Below are 21,106 nucleotides of genomic sequence, written 5' to 3'. Positions count from 1 at the left end.
AAATCTTATTTTATTAAAGAAGTCTTTAGCTAATATATTGGATAATTTTGTTTAATCCTAAAAAAAGAGAATGATAATTTGAAAGATGTAGTCGATTGATGATAGGTTTAACATGAATTAGATGAAAAAATAATAGCTTACGAAATTCTCACTCAGTTAAACACATAGGATAGTTTTAATTATAATCTAACCGTTTAAATATATTTATTAAAGTATATATATTCGCCTAGTGTATTAATTGAATAATCGCAAGATTTATAGATTTTTTTTTAATTTTAAGAGTTCAAAATAGTATAGTATTTATTGTCGTTTACCCAGTAAGGTACTTGATTTGACACATGGATGAGTTTGGGTCCCATTCTGGGTACCAACACAAATGGCTTCCAATGGTAAAAAGAGAATGACTTGGGTATCGAATAAATGAGTGAAAATGTTGATCAATCAAAATTCATGAACCCAAGCGGTGGATTCTGTTTTTTAAACCGCTGCGTTTTAATATAGAGAACATTTTACTTTCCCCCCTCAACTTTTATTAATTTTCCAATTAGCATCGCATAACTTAAAATATCAATTCTGGGTCTTAACTCTTAACAATAAATATTAGTCTTATTTGGAAATTCTAAAACGATGAGAGGCGAAGTGCAATTTTTTGAAAGATTACGAAGGAAAAGTTTAAGTAAATCTTTATAATCTGGAACGAAGCGTTTGATCCGTCAGCGATGGCGTCCCTGGTTGTCCTGCCTGTCTTCCCACTCTCTCCTCGAGCTCGTTAATGGCGGATCAATAGTGAAAGCTTCCCGAGGTTTGCTTCTCTCACCTATGATCAATATTCTACTTCTTCGTCTTCCGCGACTCGCTCTGATCTCACATGGAGACTGACTTGGATTTATTTATTGCCATGCTCCGCACTAAACGCTTCCTTCTCTCTCAGTCGCTTCGTTGGCGCTCGCATTTCTTTGAGTTAATGATCGCATTGATTGCCGCCAACGCTGGCCGACCGCTTCGGACGCATTACTACTGAGTTTTGAGCCAAAACCCTGGCAGGGTATTTGCTTCTTTCGACGCCGCCACACCGTCGCCTCGTTTCTCGCTTTCTCTTAACGGCTACGTTGCCCCCTTGCCGATTCCTGTCCCATTCCAAGATCTTCCACACGAGTCTCTAGCTCAGTTTGCCTGCGTGCTGTCGATGTGAGGCAAGCCAAGGGGGAAATTTGAGGCAAGCTTGATTCTTCTTGCATTCTATTTCTGGTTTCGCAGAAGAAAATGCAGAAAATTGAGATTGGCATAGTGCTATTGAGTGTTCATCTCAAACTAGGGCAAGAAATGATTAGGAAGTCAGTACTCTTGGTGGTTTTTGCCCTTTGGTTGTCGGCTTTCGCCACTGTAAATCATGCTGGGAATCTGGTTGACGACAAGCAAGCGTTGCTCGATTTCATCATAGCCACCCCTCACAGCCGCGGTCTCAATTGGAGCCTGTCCGCATCTGCCTGCAGCGGCTGGTTCGGTGTCACCTGCAGCCCTGATGGCTCCCGCGTCGTCTCTGTTCGCCTTCCGGGGATCGGGTTCAGCGGCCCAGTCCCTCCAAACACTCTCAGCCGCCTCTCCGCCCTCCAGATCCTGAGCCTCCGATCCAACAACCTCACCGGCTCCTTTCCAGCAGACTTCGCCAATCTTACTGCCCTTACTGGCCTCCACCTCCAGCTGAACAGCTTATCTGGTCCTCTGCCAACAGATTTCTCACCGTGGAAGAATCTGACGGCGCTCGATCTCTCCTTCAATGAGTTCAACGGGAGCATCCCAGGTACCATTTCCAATCTAACTAAGCTTGCCACTCTGAACCTCTCCAACAACTCATTATCCGGTGAAATTCCAGATCTTCAGCTCCCAAACCTCCACTTTCTTAATTTCTCCAATAACCATCTTAATGGCTCAATTCCCAAATCCCTTCGAAGGTTTCCAAACTCTTCCTTCTATCACAATACTTTGGCATCTACATACTCTTTAACGTTGGCATCACCACCATCACCACTGCTTCCTGCTCTTTCTCCTTTCCCAAGCTCAACGACCATGAGGAAGTTGAATGCGACGTCCCTAATTCTCTGGACCATAATTGGAGGATGTTGTTTAGCGTTTCTAATACTCGCGCTACTACTCTATTTTTGCTGCTCGAAGAGGAGAGACAAGAAATTGGTGTCAGGAAAATGGTCCAAGGAGGATTATTCACCAGAGAAGGCTGTGTCTGGAGGTCATGAAGCGAACAACCATCTTGTTTTCTTCGAGGGCTGCACATTTATTTTTGACTTAGAAGATCTGCTGAGGTCTTCTGCTGAGGCTCTGGGGAAAGGGACATACGGGACTACATATAAAGCTGTGCTTGAAGATGCAACTATCGTGGTGGTGAAGCGGCTGAAGGAAGTTGGAGTCGGAAAGAAAGAGTTTGAGCAGCAGATGGAGATGGTAGGGAGGATCAAACATGAAAATGTAGTGGGGTTACAAGCATATTACTACTCCAAAGATGAGAAGCTCATGGTGTATGACTACTTCAGCCAAGGCAGCGTTTCTTCCTTGTTACATGGTAAAGTGCTCTTTACTGTCTTTACTCTATGAAGTTGGTATATTGTTTCTTTTAGGTGTAGCAATGAAGTGAGATTGATACTTGTTAGTTTACGTTAGTAGCCTTCAATTGCTTATCTTTCTCCTACTATAAAGGTTCTCTATTTATATGGTTTGACATAGAACATTTAGAGACTAGTCAACTTCTTAGAAATTGTCAAATCAATTTATCATGTAGCAATTATAGTCCTTTTTTAACTCCTGCCTTTTAGGATAACGTAGTGTTGACAATATTGCATTACGTTATATGCCATCAACATCTTTGAAATTTTTTTCTTGGTATAGTAGTAAGCATTATTTATATCTAACTCAGAGCACACCACATTGTTTATTAGATGACTATAGCCTTTTGCAAAATGTAACGATCATACAGATTAACCATGTTAATACCTGACTCACGTATGCAACTTTTCTTTAGGCACAATTGTTTTATTGAACTGGTACTACTGATTACTTCAGTTTGAAGTTCTTTATTCTATGCATAATCCCTAGCTTCTTAAGTATTTTCTCAAGCTAATTGCTTTCAGTTTAGGGAATGCTTTAGCTTAATTTAGGTAAATTCATAATTTCTCTTGTATTTTTCATCAAAACAGGCTCTTAAGTCTTGGTCGTTTAACCTCGTTTAATTGAAAATTTTAAATAAGAACTGTTCAAATGAGATAATCAATTTATTAACGTGATCCAACCTCTATTCATAAATGCTAAACCACGTTACTATAATTTCAGTCAATTTTGGCTTATAAAATCCCTAATTAGTCCACAAGTCTAATTTTATGTATTATTTTTCTAAATCTTCTCTGTTTGCACTTTCAGATTTTGAAGTAAAATTTTTAATTGATTTTCTGTATTATCCTTTTAATGTAAATAATGCCAAATGCAAATTGCAATATGATGAATTTTAATATTTTGCAGCAAACAGAGGGCAGGACAGAATTCCTTTTAGTTGGGAAACCAGGCTTAAGGTATCACTTGGAGCGGCAAGAGGAATCGCACATATTCACAACAAAAACAATGGGAAACTTGTCCATGGGAACATCAAGTCATCCAATGTTTTCTTGAACAGCCAGCAGTACGGTTGCATCTCTGATCTGGGCTTGTCATCCCTCGTTAATTCTATAGTCCGAACTGCACCTCGAACGGCAGGCTACCGGGCACCTGAGTTGGTCGATACAAGGAAAGCTACCCAAGCCTCTGATGTCTACAGCTTTGGTGTCCTCTTGCTCGAGTTGCTCACAGGGAAATCTCCCATTCATGCAAGGGGTGTTGGTGATGAGGTGGTTCATCTTGTTCGTTGGGTTCAGTCTGTTGTTCGCGAGGAATGGACCGCTGAGGTGTTTGATGTGGAGCTCTTGCGGTGTCCTAATATTGAAGAGGAGATGGTGGAGTTGCTTCAAATTGCAATGAACTGTGTTACAAGGAACCCGGAGCTCAGGCCCAAGATGGCTGAACTGGTCAGAATGGTCGAAGGAGTTAGAAGGTTCGACAATGAAAACCGACCTTCAACTGAATCTGGATCAGCAGCCTCAACACCAGGACAACAAATTGAAGCACAAACAACTCCAGAATGATGATGTTTTCTCATACATTATACGAAGGATCCCCGGAATGCTTCTTGCTAAAGTAAATCATTATTTATCAGTACTCCTGTCAGATTTTTTTGACTCTAGTAGTAATATTTCACCAGTTCTGGGACTAAATTATCTGAATAAACGATTATTTATCGAGCTTATAAGAAGTAGAAACACTAACTTGTGTTTCTTTAAAATTATTGCGAAATTTGAAATATTGTCTTGAATGTTAACTAAGTAGATGGTTAAAAGTACCTGACTATTACTAATTTCTGATGAATGAGGTCACTGCAGTGTTTAGAAGAGTAGAGTTCCAATAATTATAAAGAACATGAATAGTTTTTGGCACTTTCAATTTTAGTTGATTTTTCCGCTTGTGTAATTGTACAATTTTTATCATCTTGAATATATTACCTAAAAGACTTACAGCTTAACCAAATTGACTTAGGTTGGTCTAACTAATGAACTGGTGTTCATTTCTTCAAGTTTAAACGTGATTTGAATGTTCATCAAAGAGTCCGATCACTTAAAAACCTGTTTACTTCGTTGCAAGAACTCCAATACTTCGTTGCCTAAAGAGATCAAGTAATCGTGAAGATAAAGCAGGAAGAACAATCTCCTTCATAAAAACAAAGAAAACAGCAATCTAGAAAACTTCCAAAATTACATTAAAACTACCACTACATGAGCACAAATAAATAAAGAAGATGAAAAAAAAAAAAGAAAACAGAAGCATTTCAAACCTTTCTACTGCAGATTCGCATCAGAAAAGCTTGTAGGGGGTGGAGGCATCCAAGGGGTGGATGAGATAGGTGAGCACCAGGGCAAGCAGCATCAGCACGTAAGCTATTCCTTGATCAATTGATACCCCTGCACAAGTTTGTTGCTTCCTTCATTGATGCAATGCATTATTCTATTGGCAACAGCCCCTTTTTGAAAATATTTTTAGATTCTCAAAGTCAATCTGGATTTAGTAGTAGGATAAAAAAAAAGTTGGGTTTGTACCAAATTAAACTAAAAGATCATTGTTTTCACTTAGAAAAGTACTACTTGTCGAGTAAACTTTGATGTTCAAGACAAAATAATCTCAAATAATTTGACCTATTCTTTCAAAAAATAGATTTTTGAGTGAACATAACAATGTTTTCCACGAAACGCAAAACCATCAGCAGCAGCAGAGTGATTAAAAACGCGAAGCTTATAGACATTTTCCCGTTAAATCCTTTGTATCTCGGAACAAAAATTGCATCGTCGAGAAGGCGTACGTCGCAATGATCATTAATCATACAGGAAAAATAGAACGTGGTGCATAAAACAGTGATGTGCATGGATTCAAAAACACAAAACCTAAATAAAAAAGTGTTTCATTCGATCCAGGAAAAGAAGGATATGTAAGGAATAAAGCCTCACGATCGCTGGCAGGAGAGGGCGCCTGAGTCTGGGCCCGGACGGCGGGCATCAGCACAATGCCGAAGAGGAAGGTCACTGCGGCTGCCGACAGACCAAGCGGAACCCGTGCCATCTCCTTCCTATTAATCTCTCCGATTCAGCACCTCCACCACTAGCACGAACGAAACCCTAGCGCGGTGGGAGGCGGCCGATCGCGCACCCTGACGAATCAGAGAGACCTGAGCGAGCGAGGGGGCTTGAGTAGCTGCCGCAGGAAAAATGGGGTCCGCCGATCCGCTACTTCGTTCAGATACACAGATATTAAAAGCATGATGAAATTCATCTCAGATCGATACCTAATCGTAACGTTAGTAATATCACGTGTCTGTTTTCGGGATATAGCTGAATTGATTACGATGAAATAGTCTCTGCGAGACATGGTGCTACAGTAGGATATCGTCGTCACCCATGCACCTATGATTCAATCTCAGCTATGACGTATTTGTAGAAATTTTCCTCCAAATGAGGAGCGCAATCAAACGATGATGAACGTCTAGACTAGCCGTTGTGCACTTCTTTTACCTAATTCCGATAAGAAATTTTTATAGAACCAACTGATCACCGATAGTCAATGAGGCTAACTGAGATTTATCATTTTTTTATTACGATGGAGCAGAGTTACAGAAGATACAAGATTTGAATCTCGAAAGTCAGTAATGATCAATTCAATTTTTTGATTTACCTTTTTATAAATGGTTATAGGATTGCTAAGATAATGAATTTCATTTTTTTACAAGAAAAATAATCCACGGTCATCTGTGCTACAGTACATCCTTTAAAATTCTAAAGTATTCACAAATAATGATAGCTTTCCTTGTATTTATTGCCAATCATGCAATGTTTCCAGAAATCTCATCGTTGGGGCAAAGTTTGGCATTCACTTGAGTTTGGTGTTGTAGCCACGCTGTAAAACTGAGGTCGACTTGAAAAGGGGGAATCCAAAGCCATGCCATGTGATTTCTCTTTCAGAAATTTCTCACATCAGCATTTAATACTTGAAATAATGGTGTCATCCGTTAATCAAATTCAACAGAGGAAAGCAGTGGTTTTGTTTTCGAATTCATGAGTCAACTCAATGCTGTGACGACTCATGGGTCAAACTCGAGAACCCATCGCTTGAAAATGCTGCCGCAATTTGAGTATTGAGTAATTAGATACGTGTAAGTCCTGCCGTATCATTTCTTTCGAATTTGAATCCAATAGAATTTCTGATCCACTCTGACTATCAACTTTGAAACATATAGGCTGATAATTTTCATTCTTCTGTGTCCGAGCTGGATCTTCACTTGAACTGGTATTCATCCGAACTAATCTCCACTCAAGTTGGTCTCCACCCTAGTTGGTCCACCTGAACTGGGAGCAGGTCAACGCCAAAAGTGATGTGATTCACCACCGCTCTCCCTAGCTGTCCAACCATAATTCTCCATTTTGCTTCCCCATGCACTCGAGCCGCCTAAATTCTCCATTTTGGTTCAAATCCGATAGAGCTTCTGATCTTGTGCACTTGAGCGAGACTCCTGTCCGCTACTTGAACGAGTCTCCTACTTGTGAAAATCCGACAAATTAAGCTTCTTTTCCCACACACTCAAACGAGTTTTCGACGTGTCTCTGATCTGTGAATCAATACTCGGACTTTGGCTAGAGCGAAAGAAAGAAGAAGCACAGATGTTGATCATCAAGTCAACCCTTGCCTTGGCTTCAAACCACTCACAGTGGATGGACAGTTTGCTTCTTTGTGATCCCTTGTCTTCGGTGGACTTCCTTCTCCCTATATAAGGTAGAGGTCAAACTCCATATGGACAACCACATGCTCTAGCTATTAGTGTTCGGTAAGGGCGGAAGTCAACCTCATATGTGGGCAACAACTGTCACCTCTTGTCTAAGACAACATTTGACACTCTGCTATAATAACCTCCTATCGGAGACAACATCTAACACCTTTGACAAGTACAAATGAAGGTCCATGGCTGACCTTGCCTCACCGTACCTGACATGATAAGTGCCCTTCTACTATTATCCTCCTGCGCGACCAACCACTGCTAGTACACCTATGCTCCAAGCACTGCACGCTATCAAACTCACAGCTAGGTAACTATTAGTAGAAATGATGGAATAAAATAAGTAGAGAGGTCAAGTTTGGAGGGATGTTCTTGTGCGGGGATGTTCTTGCTCTTCGAATGATATACTAAGGACATTGTCAAGTGGGAATGCTCCCGCATAGTTAGTCAACTATGAAAAAGGAGCTTGAGAGGTTTATCCAAAAAGGTACTTGAGCGGGTTTTTACTCATGCAGGTTGACCCGCATGGGTTGACCGCAACTTCTTCACCTGAGCAGTAGATTAGCTGTTATCTTTCCGAGGATATTCTTAAACTGTGCACTTTCTAGATGGATGAAATATGTGCCAGCAATTTACATACATTATGATAGTCAATCAGCAATGGTCGTGCATAGAGTCATCTATATAATAGTAAGTCTAAACATATACGCCATAGATACAATACCATTAGACAAATACTCTCAACAGGAGTTATCATTATTGATTGGTAAAGTCAAAGGATAATTTAGTGAATCCACTAACCAAAGGGTTAAACAAAGAGTCAGTTGCGAGCTCCATCGTGAGGGATAGGCTTAATGTCGGTGGAATATATTGGTGCAAATGAAACTCAACCTATGCTGAGCTGAAGATCCTAAGAACTAGATTTGAAATGACAACCTAACTGCACCGACTAAGTAGATCACTTTGGGGGAACTATCTAACAGACCAATGAATGGATTGAAGTTAAGCATACACTTTTAATGATATAGTGTGGTAATGTAGAATACTCTTATGAGATCATTTATGTGAGAAAGAAGTGAGGTCGCTTCGAAGAAAATTGAAAGACATAATTCTTAGAACTTCTCGCAGAATCAGACGTGTTCATGACTAAGAATGAACACACTCATAAAAACTGAGTTGTATCAGGAAGAGTCCTAGATAAGATATGTCAATACTTATACAAACAGTAGAACAATTCAAAGACATCGCGTCTATTGGTTAGCCAGTAAGCAAATAGATCTTCACAAAGGAAGGTTCAAAGGTTAACACCTACCTATCATATACACGACTCAACTGTTAAATGTCATTATATATCCTATTTCCATTTATGTGACAGATTGTTGAAAAATGTGAATGAAAAAGTGGTGGATTGAAGATGACTCAACTCCATTGTGAATGGGATGTTAGTCCCACATTAGGAGTTAAGAGGCATTAAGGCTGGTTTAAAATAAATCACAACTGTGAAAGTTGTGGATGCATGCGCACGTAGCCTACATGAGGGAGTGAGAATTCAGGATCCGAATTACACTAACCTCAAGTGGCTTTTGTTCAAGCACTACTTGCAAGCACCGAATGAATCTTGCTCTGCCCATGTCTAATTAGTCGATATTTGCCACTTGAATCTTTTTTTTACTTCTTGCTCATGTGGGTAATGGGCGCATTAATGTGTCGGATCTAAAACGATCGGATGTTAATGGCTAATCCGTAATCGCTCGACAGAAATGACAACTGTCATTATACTCAGGCCTTGAATAGCCTTCATTTGGCTATTCAATTAGTGCGGCTAAGGATTGGAACTGCCCTATATATAGGGAGGCTACGAGCAGGAGGAAAATGATAGATTGAAAAATTGAATCTCCTTCCACTTTGTTCTCCCTCGTTTTCTTCTTCTGTCATGCATACCACTCGACAGCTTTACCCGTGATATCATCGTATATGCTCAATTCACCATGAACAACCTGTGCTTGGTTGTCGACGTGGTTTTAGTGTTGTATCTTGAGAAATCGATATCCAAAGTGACCTCAAAACATCATCGGAGGAGACGAATCTGTTTTAAAAAAAATACGTCAAACGCATACATCGACATCCCTCATTTCAATCCACTCAGTCTTTGCTTCCCAACTTGGCATTTGACGACCCACTCGACAATTGGGTGACTTAACATCCCGACGCTGCTCGACAATTGGGTGACTTAACATCCCGAATTAGCTCTTGATGACACAACCTCTCGACCTTTGAAGTCGACGCGCAAGCATCGATGACCCATTCAGACTTGGTGAACAGCTTGGGAAGTTGCTCATATAACTTGGCAACTCAAGCAATCAACGACATGGGCACTTGGCAACTCACCTCAGAAAATCTAGCAACACCACCCAATCGGTCGTGCTTGACATTTTGAAATTATCAGTTCAAGTCATCTTAATAGATAAACCTAAGTTTGTTTTGTAATTTCAATTGTGAACATCCTACTTATCTTCGACAATTAGATTGTGGAATATTATCCAATATTCTCTTTGCATATGTGATTGTGAGTTGCTATCTAGACTTACAACAAATAGAAACGGTCCGTCCTCAGATGTGGTGCAGTGGTAATGCACAATTAGAAGAGTAATAAGAGGATTATAATTTGAATATGATCAAATGGGGCAAATATTTTGAAGGTTGATTTTTGATTGTACATAAGTTGTGTTTTAAATTTATATCTGATAAACGAATTAAGAGAGAAAATTATTTACTTTCAAAATTAATCGAACGAAATCTAATTTAGATACTTAACTTATTTTTAAAAAATTATTATTAATGAGAGAACCGAGTGTGGTATTATGAAAGCTCTTGTCTTACCATGACAAGAGAATTGAGCCGAATTTCATGCCAAGATGTATCCTTTAGGTCAGTCACCGAGACATGGGACCCTAAAGACAGTCAGCTTCAACTCCGAACACCTGTAGAACATCTCGATCAACTCATCCTTGTATGCATTCTGAATGGTAATATATGAACCTAGAGCACTGCTATACCTTCTTTCTTCTTGATTCGTGCCGACTAGCTCCAACTTGTACTGACACACAGTCTGTTGGTTGGTGCCAAAACCCTATTGTTTCAGTTACATACCGATACACAACTTGTACTGGTATACATGCAGTATATTCGTTGGTGCTAATTAAAGCCCTATTGTTCCGGTTACCTATCGAACCTTCAGCAAAAAAACAGGCCATACAAACGTTCAAGCAAAACTTTATCATCAATTAATCATGTGTTGATAAATCATTGATGTTTATACTTCTGCGTAATCAATGCTAAAAATATTGGATGCAGATTTGGCAGTTTAATTAATCATCAACTATATCCAATCTGTAGATCTGATTTATGATTACGAATACAATCTCAAAACTTTATGATTGAAAAAAAAAATCAGACAGATTTCTATATGTCGATTAATAAGTAATATAAAATGCCTGCATGAATTTGAAAGAGATGATGAGCTCATGCCAAGAGGTCCCACACTTCATCAACCAGCCAGAGATGGATAAGTAGGCCACTAGTACATATACCCTCCACATTGCTGTATGCACAAGAAGAACTAAAACTATATATCAATAAAGACTGAAGTCATGATAATGTTTATTTGCTGGCAATTTTAGCACGAACTATTTTCTCGAGGAGAATATGCAAGAAAGGTGGTTGATTGTGCAGTAGCTAAAAATTATCCCCCAACCCATTCTGCACTTTTGGGATTGGAATGTTGGATTGGCAGTTGCATTTCTCTTATTGATCGGCAGCTGCACACGTATTTTATATATATAGTAGCTAGAATTCGAATTGAGGCTGGGCATAGCATTCCGTGGCTTAAGAATATATATATATATATATATCAACGCAATGCAGCAGTCTCTTCTCATGCTTAATTCCTTAGCATGCCCTTCTCACTCACAGTGAACAAGCAGGGAAATTAAGGATCCATCTCCAGTAAGCGTTTGGATCTTACAGGTGCATAATGTCTAACATTCATTTAGTTATAATTAATGATCTCGTCTAAAATTACATCTCTATTCTTCTCTTAATTCTGGCCTCATCGTACTTTACTCAATTGCATCTCTAGAGCTGATGAAATGTCTTCTTTAGTTTGATGTTATATATAAATATTAATTCTTCAATATATATAGTCAATGCTAACGCTGATCAGTACTACTGTAGCTAGTCTTTCAGCAATGTTTTTTCTTTAGGCTTGTTGTTTGAGCAATTATTACTTAGCTTGATGGCAACTGAAAATATATATTCAGGAAACATCGACAATGTCTATCTCGTCAAAAGATAGACCAAATTGAAATGTATATATATATACTTCGGTTAGCCTAATAAAATATGAGCTCTAATAAAATGGAATTATATATACTTCGGACTAATTATATTTTTAGCCATCAGTGTTCTACCAACTTCATATAAGCCTTCTGCTAACCTTCTTGTTAATTTGGAGTTGAAGAGTCTCCTTGTTTGTACATGCATTTAGCTCATTTACTATGATTCTGAGATCAAAATATCCATAATGCAAGTTTAATTTCGTCAAAGAGAGAATAACATGACATGTTAGGTAGAACAACGACAAATCATACATTTCAAACATCAAAATCAATTTAATTTGACATTTAAGTTATATATATATATATATATATCATAATATACTGTTCTTTGAATCGAATACCTAGAATACAGAGACTAGCAACTACCTTTCTCGTTGGAGCTTATGCAATATATAGGTCAAGGAGTAGTATGCAATTACTGGTAGGTGAGCAGAATATATAAAGTGCATGTATGTGCATGCTTCTCTTTCGTTTGTACCTTCATATCCCTTGTCAATAATTTAACTTCTGGATTGCATGTATCTCTGTTTGTAATCGAGCCAACCTCCAGTCACACCTAAACAAACAGTCTTCTAATTTTCATACAAGTTTTTCATTTTTCATTTTTTTTTTCCTTTGGGTGACAAATCCCATTTTTTAACGTTATAAAATTTTAATTTTGTCCTTGAAAGTTTATTTTCCCAAATACTCGAGAACTCGACAGATAATAATTGAGAAACAATTTGGCTTTTGAACTTTACCTATCAGTAATATATAGGAAATTTAACTGCATTTAAACGACACAAATTCCGAACTATGTGCCCCATTGCGATTACTTTTTTTTATTAGAAAAAAAAACTATATCTGTCTTCTTTGACTTCATTATTAGGAAATATATATCATGGTTGATTTTTCTATGGTCCAACAAGCCGGCAAGTCAGAGTGAATTTGCAAATGTTCTTTTTTTTGTGTGTGTGATAAATTTACAAATAATTATACAAGCAAGAATTCCTCTCTTCATGATTTACGTATATGTGATGCATTATATTGTTAATAATGTTATTGTGATACATTATATTGCAATATTGACTTGGCTTGTAACATATCAAGTCAGAGTTTGGTTGCCTCTGAATCGAAAAGTTCAGTAGAGGCCAATAATAATAATATTTTCAAGTATATTGAAGACTTCTAATGCACTTAGTTTGAAGGACCTGTAAAACATATATATGTTCTTATTACCTTGTTTCATACAAAAAATTGATCAAAATGCATGTTTTTAATATATATATGCATGCCCATATATAAACAAGATTTTTTTTCTTTTTTACTTGAGTAGTTTAATACATTATATATTCTCATTATTTTATCTAGCCTCAGATCGAATTTTAAAAATATATATATTAATCACCCCTATCATTAACCACTGTTATCATTGTGCATAAATCAAAATATTTGTTTTTAAAATCAATAGTAATTACTTTTTCATACTATTTTCTAAAATATATTAAATCGTCATCCCACAAATGAATGCAGATTACTAATCATCATCTGCCAAATTTAGTAGTTTCATGTCATTCTAAATGCATTCACAAAAGTATTTATATGAACTATATATATTCTTTCATCCATATTTTACTCTGGAGAATGGACAGTAAAAAGATGGTCCATTCCTAAGTATAAAGAAACAAAAAGGAGAAAGAAAAGATCAATATAACTTACCTGTATTAAGAATGGAAAACAAGGAAAAAATATGTATGACCTAATTACCTCTATAATATTGTAATTAACACGTTTATATTCATGTAGAATTAGCATGATTAAGCATGTTGATCTACATATAATATTCATTCATCAGCATATTAGTTTGGTTATTATTATTATTATTATTATTTGTGTTCATGTGGTTTTTTAATGCTAATACCCAAGCCATTTAATTAAATTGATATTTATTTGATGATTAGCCCAGATCTTGTTGTTAACAATTGTAATGACATATATACATTCCAAACAAGTATCAGGATGAATAATTATGAAAGAGAAAAAGAGGTCATAAAAAATTATATGTACATATCAATTGGAAAGTTGTTCTAAAGATCATATAAATTCGAGATGTCAAACTATATAAATTATCTAAAGATCTAGGCTAGCATTTAATACATAAAAATTATGTATTAAAATATAATCAATCCCCGTTCAAGTTAGAAAACTAGCATTATTAGTATATACTATTTTTAGGTCAATTACTGACCTCAAGTGTCTAAGTTAATATTAATTCACTCATTGGACTCTATATATATATAAACTTAAATTCAATTTTTGAAATTCTCATCAAGAAATTAGAATCCAAGTTATAATTCAAAATCATCCTAAATCAAGAACATTTAGGATTTAACAATGGCTTTATATATAATATGATGAAAAGATTTTGAAATAATCAAACTGTATTAGATGAGGTACTAAAATAAATATTTGCCATCATAATTCACAAAATAATAGTAATATTTTTGTGGGCAATGAAATTACAGTGTAGTTTAACATAATATATAAAAGAAAACAAAAAAGAATGCAAATGCCGATCCTTTTACTGACTAATATTGCAAATAGATCATGACTTGATCGAACATAGATATATAAGCCAACTTGAGAGTATCCAATAAATATAGGAATAATCATTCACCCAAAATTTAGTTGCACGCTGCAGGAAGAATTATTATAAATGAAATGTAGTTAGTTACTTTGTTATACTTTAAAATTGTCATGCATTTTAAGATTAATTTTTGCATCATAATTAATAATTCCATTAGTTGATGAAATCAATCAATCATATACCACCCAGGAAATGATGGAAGTTAATTAATTAATGCATAAAATGTGCCATAAAATGTATGTATTACATGCCAATGATTAATCATACATTGGCAAAATGGATAGATACTGCTTATTGAATTCTCTAATTAGTTACACCTTCATAACAGGTTCCCTTGATACAAGGAATCGATATACTATACTTGCAATTAGTCAATTGCGCACACACATAAATAGTTATAGAATTTCTTGAAAGAGAAAAAGCTAGTCGTTCGCATAATATGTAACTTAATTACCAATTAATTCCACGCAATTAATATTGCTCATCCAAACTAACCAAAGTAATGGAAGGTGTGATCCCATAAGCCTCCTTCAAGCCCAAAACTTGGATCATTCATCATCTCACCATGCCTATTGTCGTCCAATATTTGATCACTTCCACTGTGATGGACAATGGCGTTGTTATCATGCTGCATGAACATCTCCGTGTTGATGAATGATTCAAAGATCGGATCGTTGCAGAAGAAGTCGTCGCCGCCGCCCCCGACCTGCCCGGACCATCCGAGGACATTGCCAGCGTTGAAATTATTGGTGCTGGATGACAGAACTTGAGGGGGCTGCAGTAAGGGAGTAGTGCAATTAGGGTTTACGGTGGGAGGTGATTGCGTCGGAGTGGATGGTGCAGTGAGGAAGGGCTTGTGGGTGCGAGGATCGATGCCTTGCTTGATGAGCTTCTTGCTGAGGTGCGTGTTCCAGTAGTTCTTGATCTCGTTGTCCGTGCGGCCGGGGATGCGCCCGGCGATCAGCGACCACCTGTTTTATTAATTAGCAGTTCAAAACAACGAAACCCTAATTAGTTAACCGGGAAGATTATGGAGCAGGAACATGGATGTGCATGCGTGCGTGCATGCCTGTTGCCGAGGAGGCGGTGGAGGCGAAGGATGAGGTCCTCCTCGTCGGGAGCGATGGGGCCGCGCTTGACGGAGGGGCGGAGGTAGTTCATCCACCGGAGGCGGCAGCTCTTGCCGCACCGGAGCAGCCCCGCGCGCTTCGGCAGCGTGCGCCACCGGCCCTCCCCTTCCTGCCGCACGAAGCTGGCCAGCACCTCGTCCTCCTCCGCCGTCCACGGCCCGCGCTTCATCCCGATCTTGCTGCAGCAGGGCGTGGGGGTGGGCGTGGGCGTGGCCCCACTAGTCGATCCACCTCCCGGATGCCTCATCTCGATGATATCTGATCTGCTTTCAATCGAATTCGAGTACTCTTGATCTACAAATTAATGGGGCAACGGGAAGGGGTTGAAATAAATAGTACGTAGAATTGGAAGAGATGAGGTGGTGTTTCTTTTCCTTGTCTTGTTAGTCCTTTTTTTGGTGGAAGCTGAGGGAGATTTCTTTGATTTGCGGCTACGCATTCTCGATCACTGAATTAATTGCAGGATTGCTGCACAATTTTCTTCAGCTTTTAACTTTGACATGAGCTAGCCGACCATTGTAGGGACCATTAACTTCATGCTGGATCTTATCTTCCTAGCTAGCTCCATGCTGCACGTGTTGGGTTTGGAAGAATAACATTCTGCTGTGCAAGGTCAAATTCTATCACGGGATAACCAGTGGCTAGCACTATCTTAATCACACACACAGAGGATAAATAAATAAATTGAATTAAGCATGGATAAATTCTATCCTAGCCAATCACATGTTGGAAATTTGAATGGAAAAATAAAATGGTGGAAGGAGGAAGCTCCTTTGTGAATGGGAATTTAGTCCCACATTGGAAGTTTTAAGGTATAATTGTTGGTTTATATTGTGTCACAAGAATGGATATTGTGAACAAATGCTTAGGGTGCAAATCCAGGGCCCGGATTGCACTACCTGCAAGGCAACTTGTGTGCGAGCGCGACCTGCACACGTCGAATGTCGGACCGGTCAGGACAAAATTTGTCCAAGCGAATAAACTAACATTTTGCCACTTGAAAATATTTTTATGCAATTTAATATTGCATGAGCGTTGATGCAATTTTATGCATAAACGTATAAAATGCATTAATGGCATAAAAGTAACGTCTAGCATGAAAGTAACGTCTAGATGAGAGAACCTATATAAGACTCCTAGTCTTAAGCAAAGGAACACAACTTGAAGTGAATCCACCTCTAGTCCCCTCTTTCTTTCTCTCTGGTGATAACGTTCGGGTACTATCTCAGTTCGCCGCGATCTGCCTGTGCTTGGTGGTTAGCGCGGTTCTGTCGTTGTATCCTGGGAAACAGACGTCCGTCGTGACCTCTAAGCACCGCCGGAGGGAACGAATCTGTTTTAAGGAAACTGCGTTGAACGCAGGCCTCGACATCATCCTCTCGGCGATTTGGCCAACTCAGTGACTCGACCGACTCAGCACTCGGCAACTCGGCCGACTCGACTCTCGGCTCTCGGCCACTCGGACTCGGCACTCGGTGACTTAGCCGACTCGGATCTCTGCTCAAGAAAACACCAGCCCCTGCTGGCTGCTTGAAATTATCAGTTCAAGCCATCTCTACAGATAAGTTGAATTATATTGTAATTCAATAAAATATAAATCTCTCCGGCAAAGATTGTCCAACAATCTTAAAACAGATTCGGTTCTGTTGAGATGGCCACAGACAACGTTGAGGCGCAACAGACTCAACCTGTGACGGCCCCCTCCACCCCGATTGGTAATGTTCCAATCGCTCATGGGGAAAGACCAGAGAAGTTCACTAGGTTGAACTTCAAGCGTTGGCAGCAGAAGATGCTCTTCTATCTGACCACGCCAAATCTGGCTCGATTCTTGACTGAGGAACCTCCCAAGCATGTTGAGGATGCAACTGTAGTGGAAGCTTGGAATCATTCTGAGTTTCTATGCAGAAACTACATCCTCAATGGCCTTGCCGACTCTCTATACGCTGTGTATAGCATGAAGAGAACGGCTAAGGAGCTGTGGGAGTCCCTGGACAAGAAGTATAAGACGGAGGATGCAGGGGCTAAGAAATTCATTGTGGGCCGATTTCTGGACTACAAGATGGTTGACTCCAAAACGGTAATCAGTCAAGTCCAGGAGCTTCAGGTGATCCTGCATGAGATCCACTCGGAAGGCATGATGCTCAGTGAGACCTTCCAAGTGGCAGCGATCATAGAGAAACTCCCTCTCGGCTGGAAAGACTTCAAGAATTACCTGAAGCATAAACGAAAGGAGATGAATGTGGAGGACCTTATTGTCCGACTCCGAATCGAAGAAGACAATAAAAGTTCTGAGAGAAAGATGTTCTCTCAGGCTACTGAAAAAGCCAACGTGGTCGAGCACGGTCAAAGCTCGAAACGGAAGAATTCTAAGTCTTCCAAAATTGGACCCAGAGGAGGTGTATCTAAGAAGAAATTCTCTGGAAAATGCTTCAACTGTGACCGAGTCGGTCACAAATCTTCGGAATGCAGAAAGCCGAAGAAGAAGCAAGAGGCCAACTTGAACGAGGGACTAGAGGTGGACGATCTCTGTGCGGTGATCACTGAGCTGAACTTGGTATGTTCAAACCCTCGACAATGGTGGATGGACACTGGTGCTACCAGACATGTCTGCTGCAACAAGGAGCTGCTCCACAACTTTGAAGAAGTCAAAGGGGAGAAGCTGTACATGGGGAACTCAGCAACCTCGGACGTAAAAGGCCAAGGAAAGGTGGTGCTGAAGATGACCTCAGGCAAGGAGCTCACTCTGAACAATGTGCTGTATGTTCCGGAGGTTCAGAAGAATCTGGTCTCCGGATCACTTTTAAGCAAGCATGGTTTTCGCATTGTATGTGAGTCGGATAGAGTTGTTCTATCCAAGAATGGAGTGTTTGTAGGAAAGAGCTATGTAACTGATGGGCTATTTAAGCTGAGTGTAATAGCTATTCGGCCAAAAATTAATAAGAATGAAAGCTCTTCCACCTATATGCTTGAGTCTTCATGTTTGTGGCATGGTAGACTAGGACATGTTAACTACGATGTACTGCGCAGATTAATTAACATGCAAAGCATACCTACATTCCACCTTGACCCGAAACACAAATGTGAGATTTGTGTTGAAGCAAAAATGATAAGGTCATCCTTTCAACATGTTGAAAGAAGCAATAAACCACTCGGCCTAATCCACACCGATGTATGCGACCTTAAAGGTACGCCAACACGTGGTGGGAATAAATACTTCATCACTTTTGTAGATGATAACACAAAGTATTGCTATGTGTATCTTCTCAAAAGTAAAGATGAAGCTATAGAGAAATTTGTTCTCTATAAGAATGAGGTTGAAAACCAACTTAATAAGAAGATTAAGGTGGTTCGAAGTGATCGAGGTGGTGAATATGTATCACCATTCGCTGAGTTGTGTGCTGAACATGGAATCAGACACGAAACAACAGCTCCTTATACTCCTCAGCAAAACGGTGTTGCTGAGAGAAAGAATCGTACTCTGAAAGAGATGATGAATGCTCTTCTATTGAGCTCTGGATTACCAGAGTACATGTGGGGGGAAGCTGTGTTAACGGCTAACTACCTTTTAAATAAGGTTCCCCGAAAGAAAATTGAGAAGAGCCCTTATGAGTTATGGAAAGGAAGACAACCATCCTATAAATATTTACGAGTGTGGGGGTGTCTTGCCAAAGTAATGGTGCCTGATCCGAAGAGGATCAAGATAGGACCAAAAACTGTGGATTGCATATTTATAGGATATGCACATAACAGTTGTGCCTATCGATTCCTTGTGTATGAATCTCAAGTACCGGAGATACACAAGAACTCGATTATTGAATCAAGAAATGCTTCATTCTTCGAGCATGTGTTTCCTTATAAGACCCGAGAGGAAGAAAGTTCCTCAAAACGGATATATGAATCACAAGAGGAAGAAGAAGTAGATGAACCAATTGAGGTTGAGCCTAGACGGAGTAAACGAGCTAGGGTAGAAAAATCCTTCGGAACGGATTTTATCACTTTCATGTTGGAAAGTGATCCCCAAACTTACTCAGAAGCAGTGAACTCTTCTGAGGGTCCTCAATGGAAAGAGGCAATTGCATCTGAGATTGATTCTATTGATGAATGAATTTTGCTATGGGAATTATTTATTATTATTTACATTTTCCCTTATTTATTTGTGTCACTTACACCCATCAAAATTATTTAATTATTTATTTACCAAACCTCTTTATTATCGTCTTAAGTAGAATAGGGAGGTCCGGGTCGTCTCTCTCGGACTCAATGACAGGATATTTATTCTAAACTGGTTATGGAGTTTTATTGTGTTTTATTCATCCTAAATATCTACAACATTATTTATTTACAATTAACTCTACCATTTACAATAACAATTAATAATCAAAAATTTTATCTACAATAACATACAAAGTGCATCTCACACAACCATAAATCAACATCTATCACATGTAACTTATATTACAAACTCTGTTCACAACAAATTATTAATAATCATGCAATTATTCAACCACTTAAAAGAACCATACATCTTGTAACCGGTTCAGAAGCTAAATGAAATGTTATCCAAATTCAACAACAAAAGCTATTAACAAATCTGTGTTCCACCGTCCTTCATAATTCACCCTTCTACTTCACACCTAAACAACCGAACATCATCACACAACCAAGGTTTCAATTCCAAATTAGAGTTAGGTTACAATTAAAAATCAGAATTTAGAATCTAATGTTAGAATTAGGTTTAACATCAAAACATATTTACAGTATTTACAACAGTTCATGGGGGGGTTTTCGGATTCAAATCAACAAACAAAACAGGGAAGGTAACAATTGAAGCAAAACAAATGACAATGGTAAAAGAATTCTTCCCTCTTCTGATTAGTACAGAACTTGGACCTCCAACTGCTAGCACCCACGGGACGGCGGAGCTTCGCTGGAGAACCCCTCACAGCTTGGCACGATCGGAGAAGACACAGGCGGATCCTTCAGCCGCTGGTCTGACACCCTGCTGAACCACAGACAAAGCATCAGGAACAGGAATCTGGAAACCGATCCTTACCTGGCCCCATTTCCGGTGACGGCGGCGGCGAAGACGACCGGTGACCTCCGCTGAACCCCAGACGGAGTCCGGATGCATTCCCTGCTACAATCGCAGACAGGGCTCCGACAAACCTCCGGCGCTTCTGAGGAGATGGATGAGTGGGCTGTCGCCGGCTGCCACCGCTGGAGAACCCCTCACAACGGAGCCGGCGACAGAGGAAGGAAAAGCGACGCGAGCTGCAATCGGAGGAGCTGCTGACCTTTGCTTTGCACTGAACAGAGAAGGGAAAATGACGGCGAGGCGCACCGGGTGGGGGCTCGAGACCGCGGCGGCGACGAGGAGAAGACGAAGATGAGAAACAAACAGTGCTCGCGATTTTTGATCGCGAGGAGCCCCCCCGTTGCCAATGAACCGGGCGTGCGCTTTTAACCTTTCTGCTGAACCGCTGAAGCGCTGAACCGGTGCCTTGGCCTGAACCATCAAACCCTTGGGATTGAGGCTGAAAACCAA

At 39.4% G+C, this 21,106-nt stretch overlaps 2 protein-coding genes across 2 annotated transcripts; one reads left to right on the top strand and one right to left on the bottom strand.

The window, feature by feature from the left end:
* The first annotated feature begins 1,244 nt into the window (after positions 1 to 1,244).
* On the top strand, positions 1,245 to 4,310 carry LOC141819365 (putative inactive receptor kinase At4g23740). Its single transcript, XM_074706692.1, has 2 exons — positions 1,245 to 2,575; positions 3,526 to 4,310. Exons 1-2 carry the CDS (start codon positions 1,264 to 1,266, stop codon positions 4,179 to 4,181), a joined length of 1,968 nt encoding a protein of 655 aa, XP_074562793.1. The 5' UTR covers positions 1,245 to 1,263; the 3' UTR covers positions 4,182 to 4,310.
* Positions 4,311 to 14,686: 10,376 nt separating this feature from the next.
* Positions 14,687 to 15,906, bottom strand: LOC141819369 (transcription factor MYB1-like). Its single transcript, XM_074706694.1, has 2 exons — positions 15,501 to 15,906; positions 14,687 to 15,402 (listed from the first exon to the last, which is right to left on the bottom strand). Exons 1-2 carry the CDS (start codon positions 15,806 to 15,808, stop codon positions 14,922 to 14,924), a joined length of 789 nt encoding a protein of 262 aa, XP_074562795.1. The 5' UTR covers positions 15,809 to 15,906; the 3' UTR covers positions 14,687 to 14,921.
* Positions 15,907 to 21,106: the final 5,200 nt, after the last annotated feature.

The sequence above is a fragment of the Curcuma longa genome, unplaced genomic scaffold (assembly GCF_044706935.1).
Source record: "Curcuma longa cultivar G26 ecotype Majalengka, Jawa Barat unplaced genomic scaffold, ITB_CL_G26_1.1 contig_4294, whole genome shotgun sequence".
In the NCBI taxonomy this organism is placed as follows: domain Eukaryota; kingdom Viridiplantae; phylum Streptophyta; class Magnoliopsida; order Zingiberales; family Zingiberaceae; genus Curcuma; species Curcuma longa.
The sequence above is the reverse complement of the archived record's forward strand: the minus strand, read 5'-3'. Positions and strand labels throughout refer to the sequence as shown.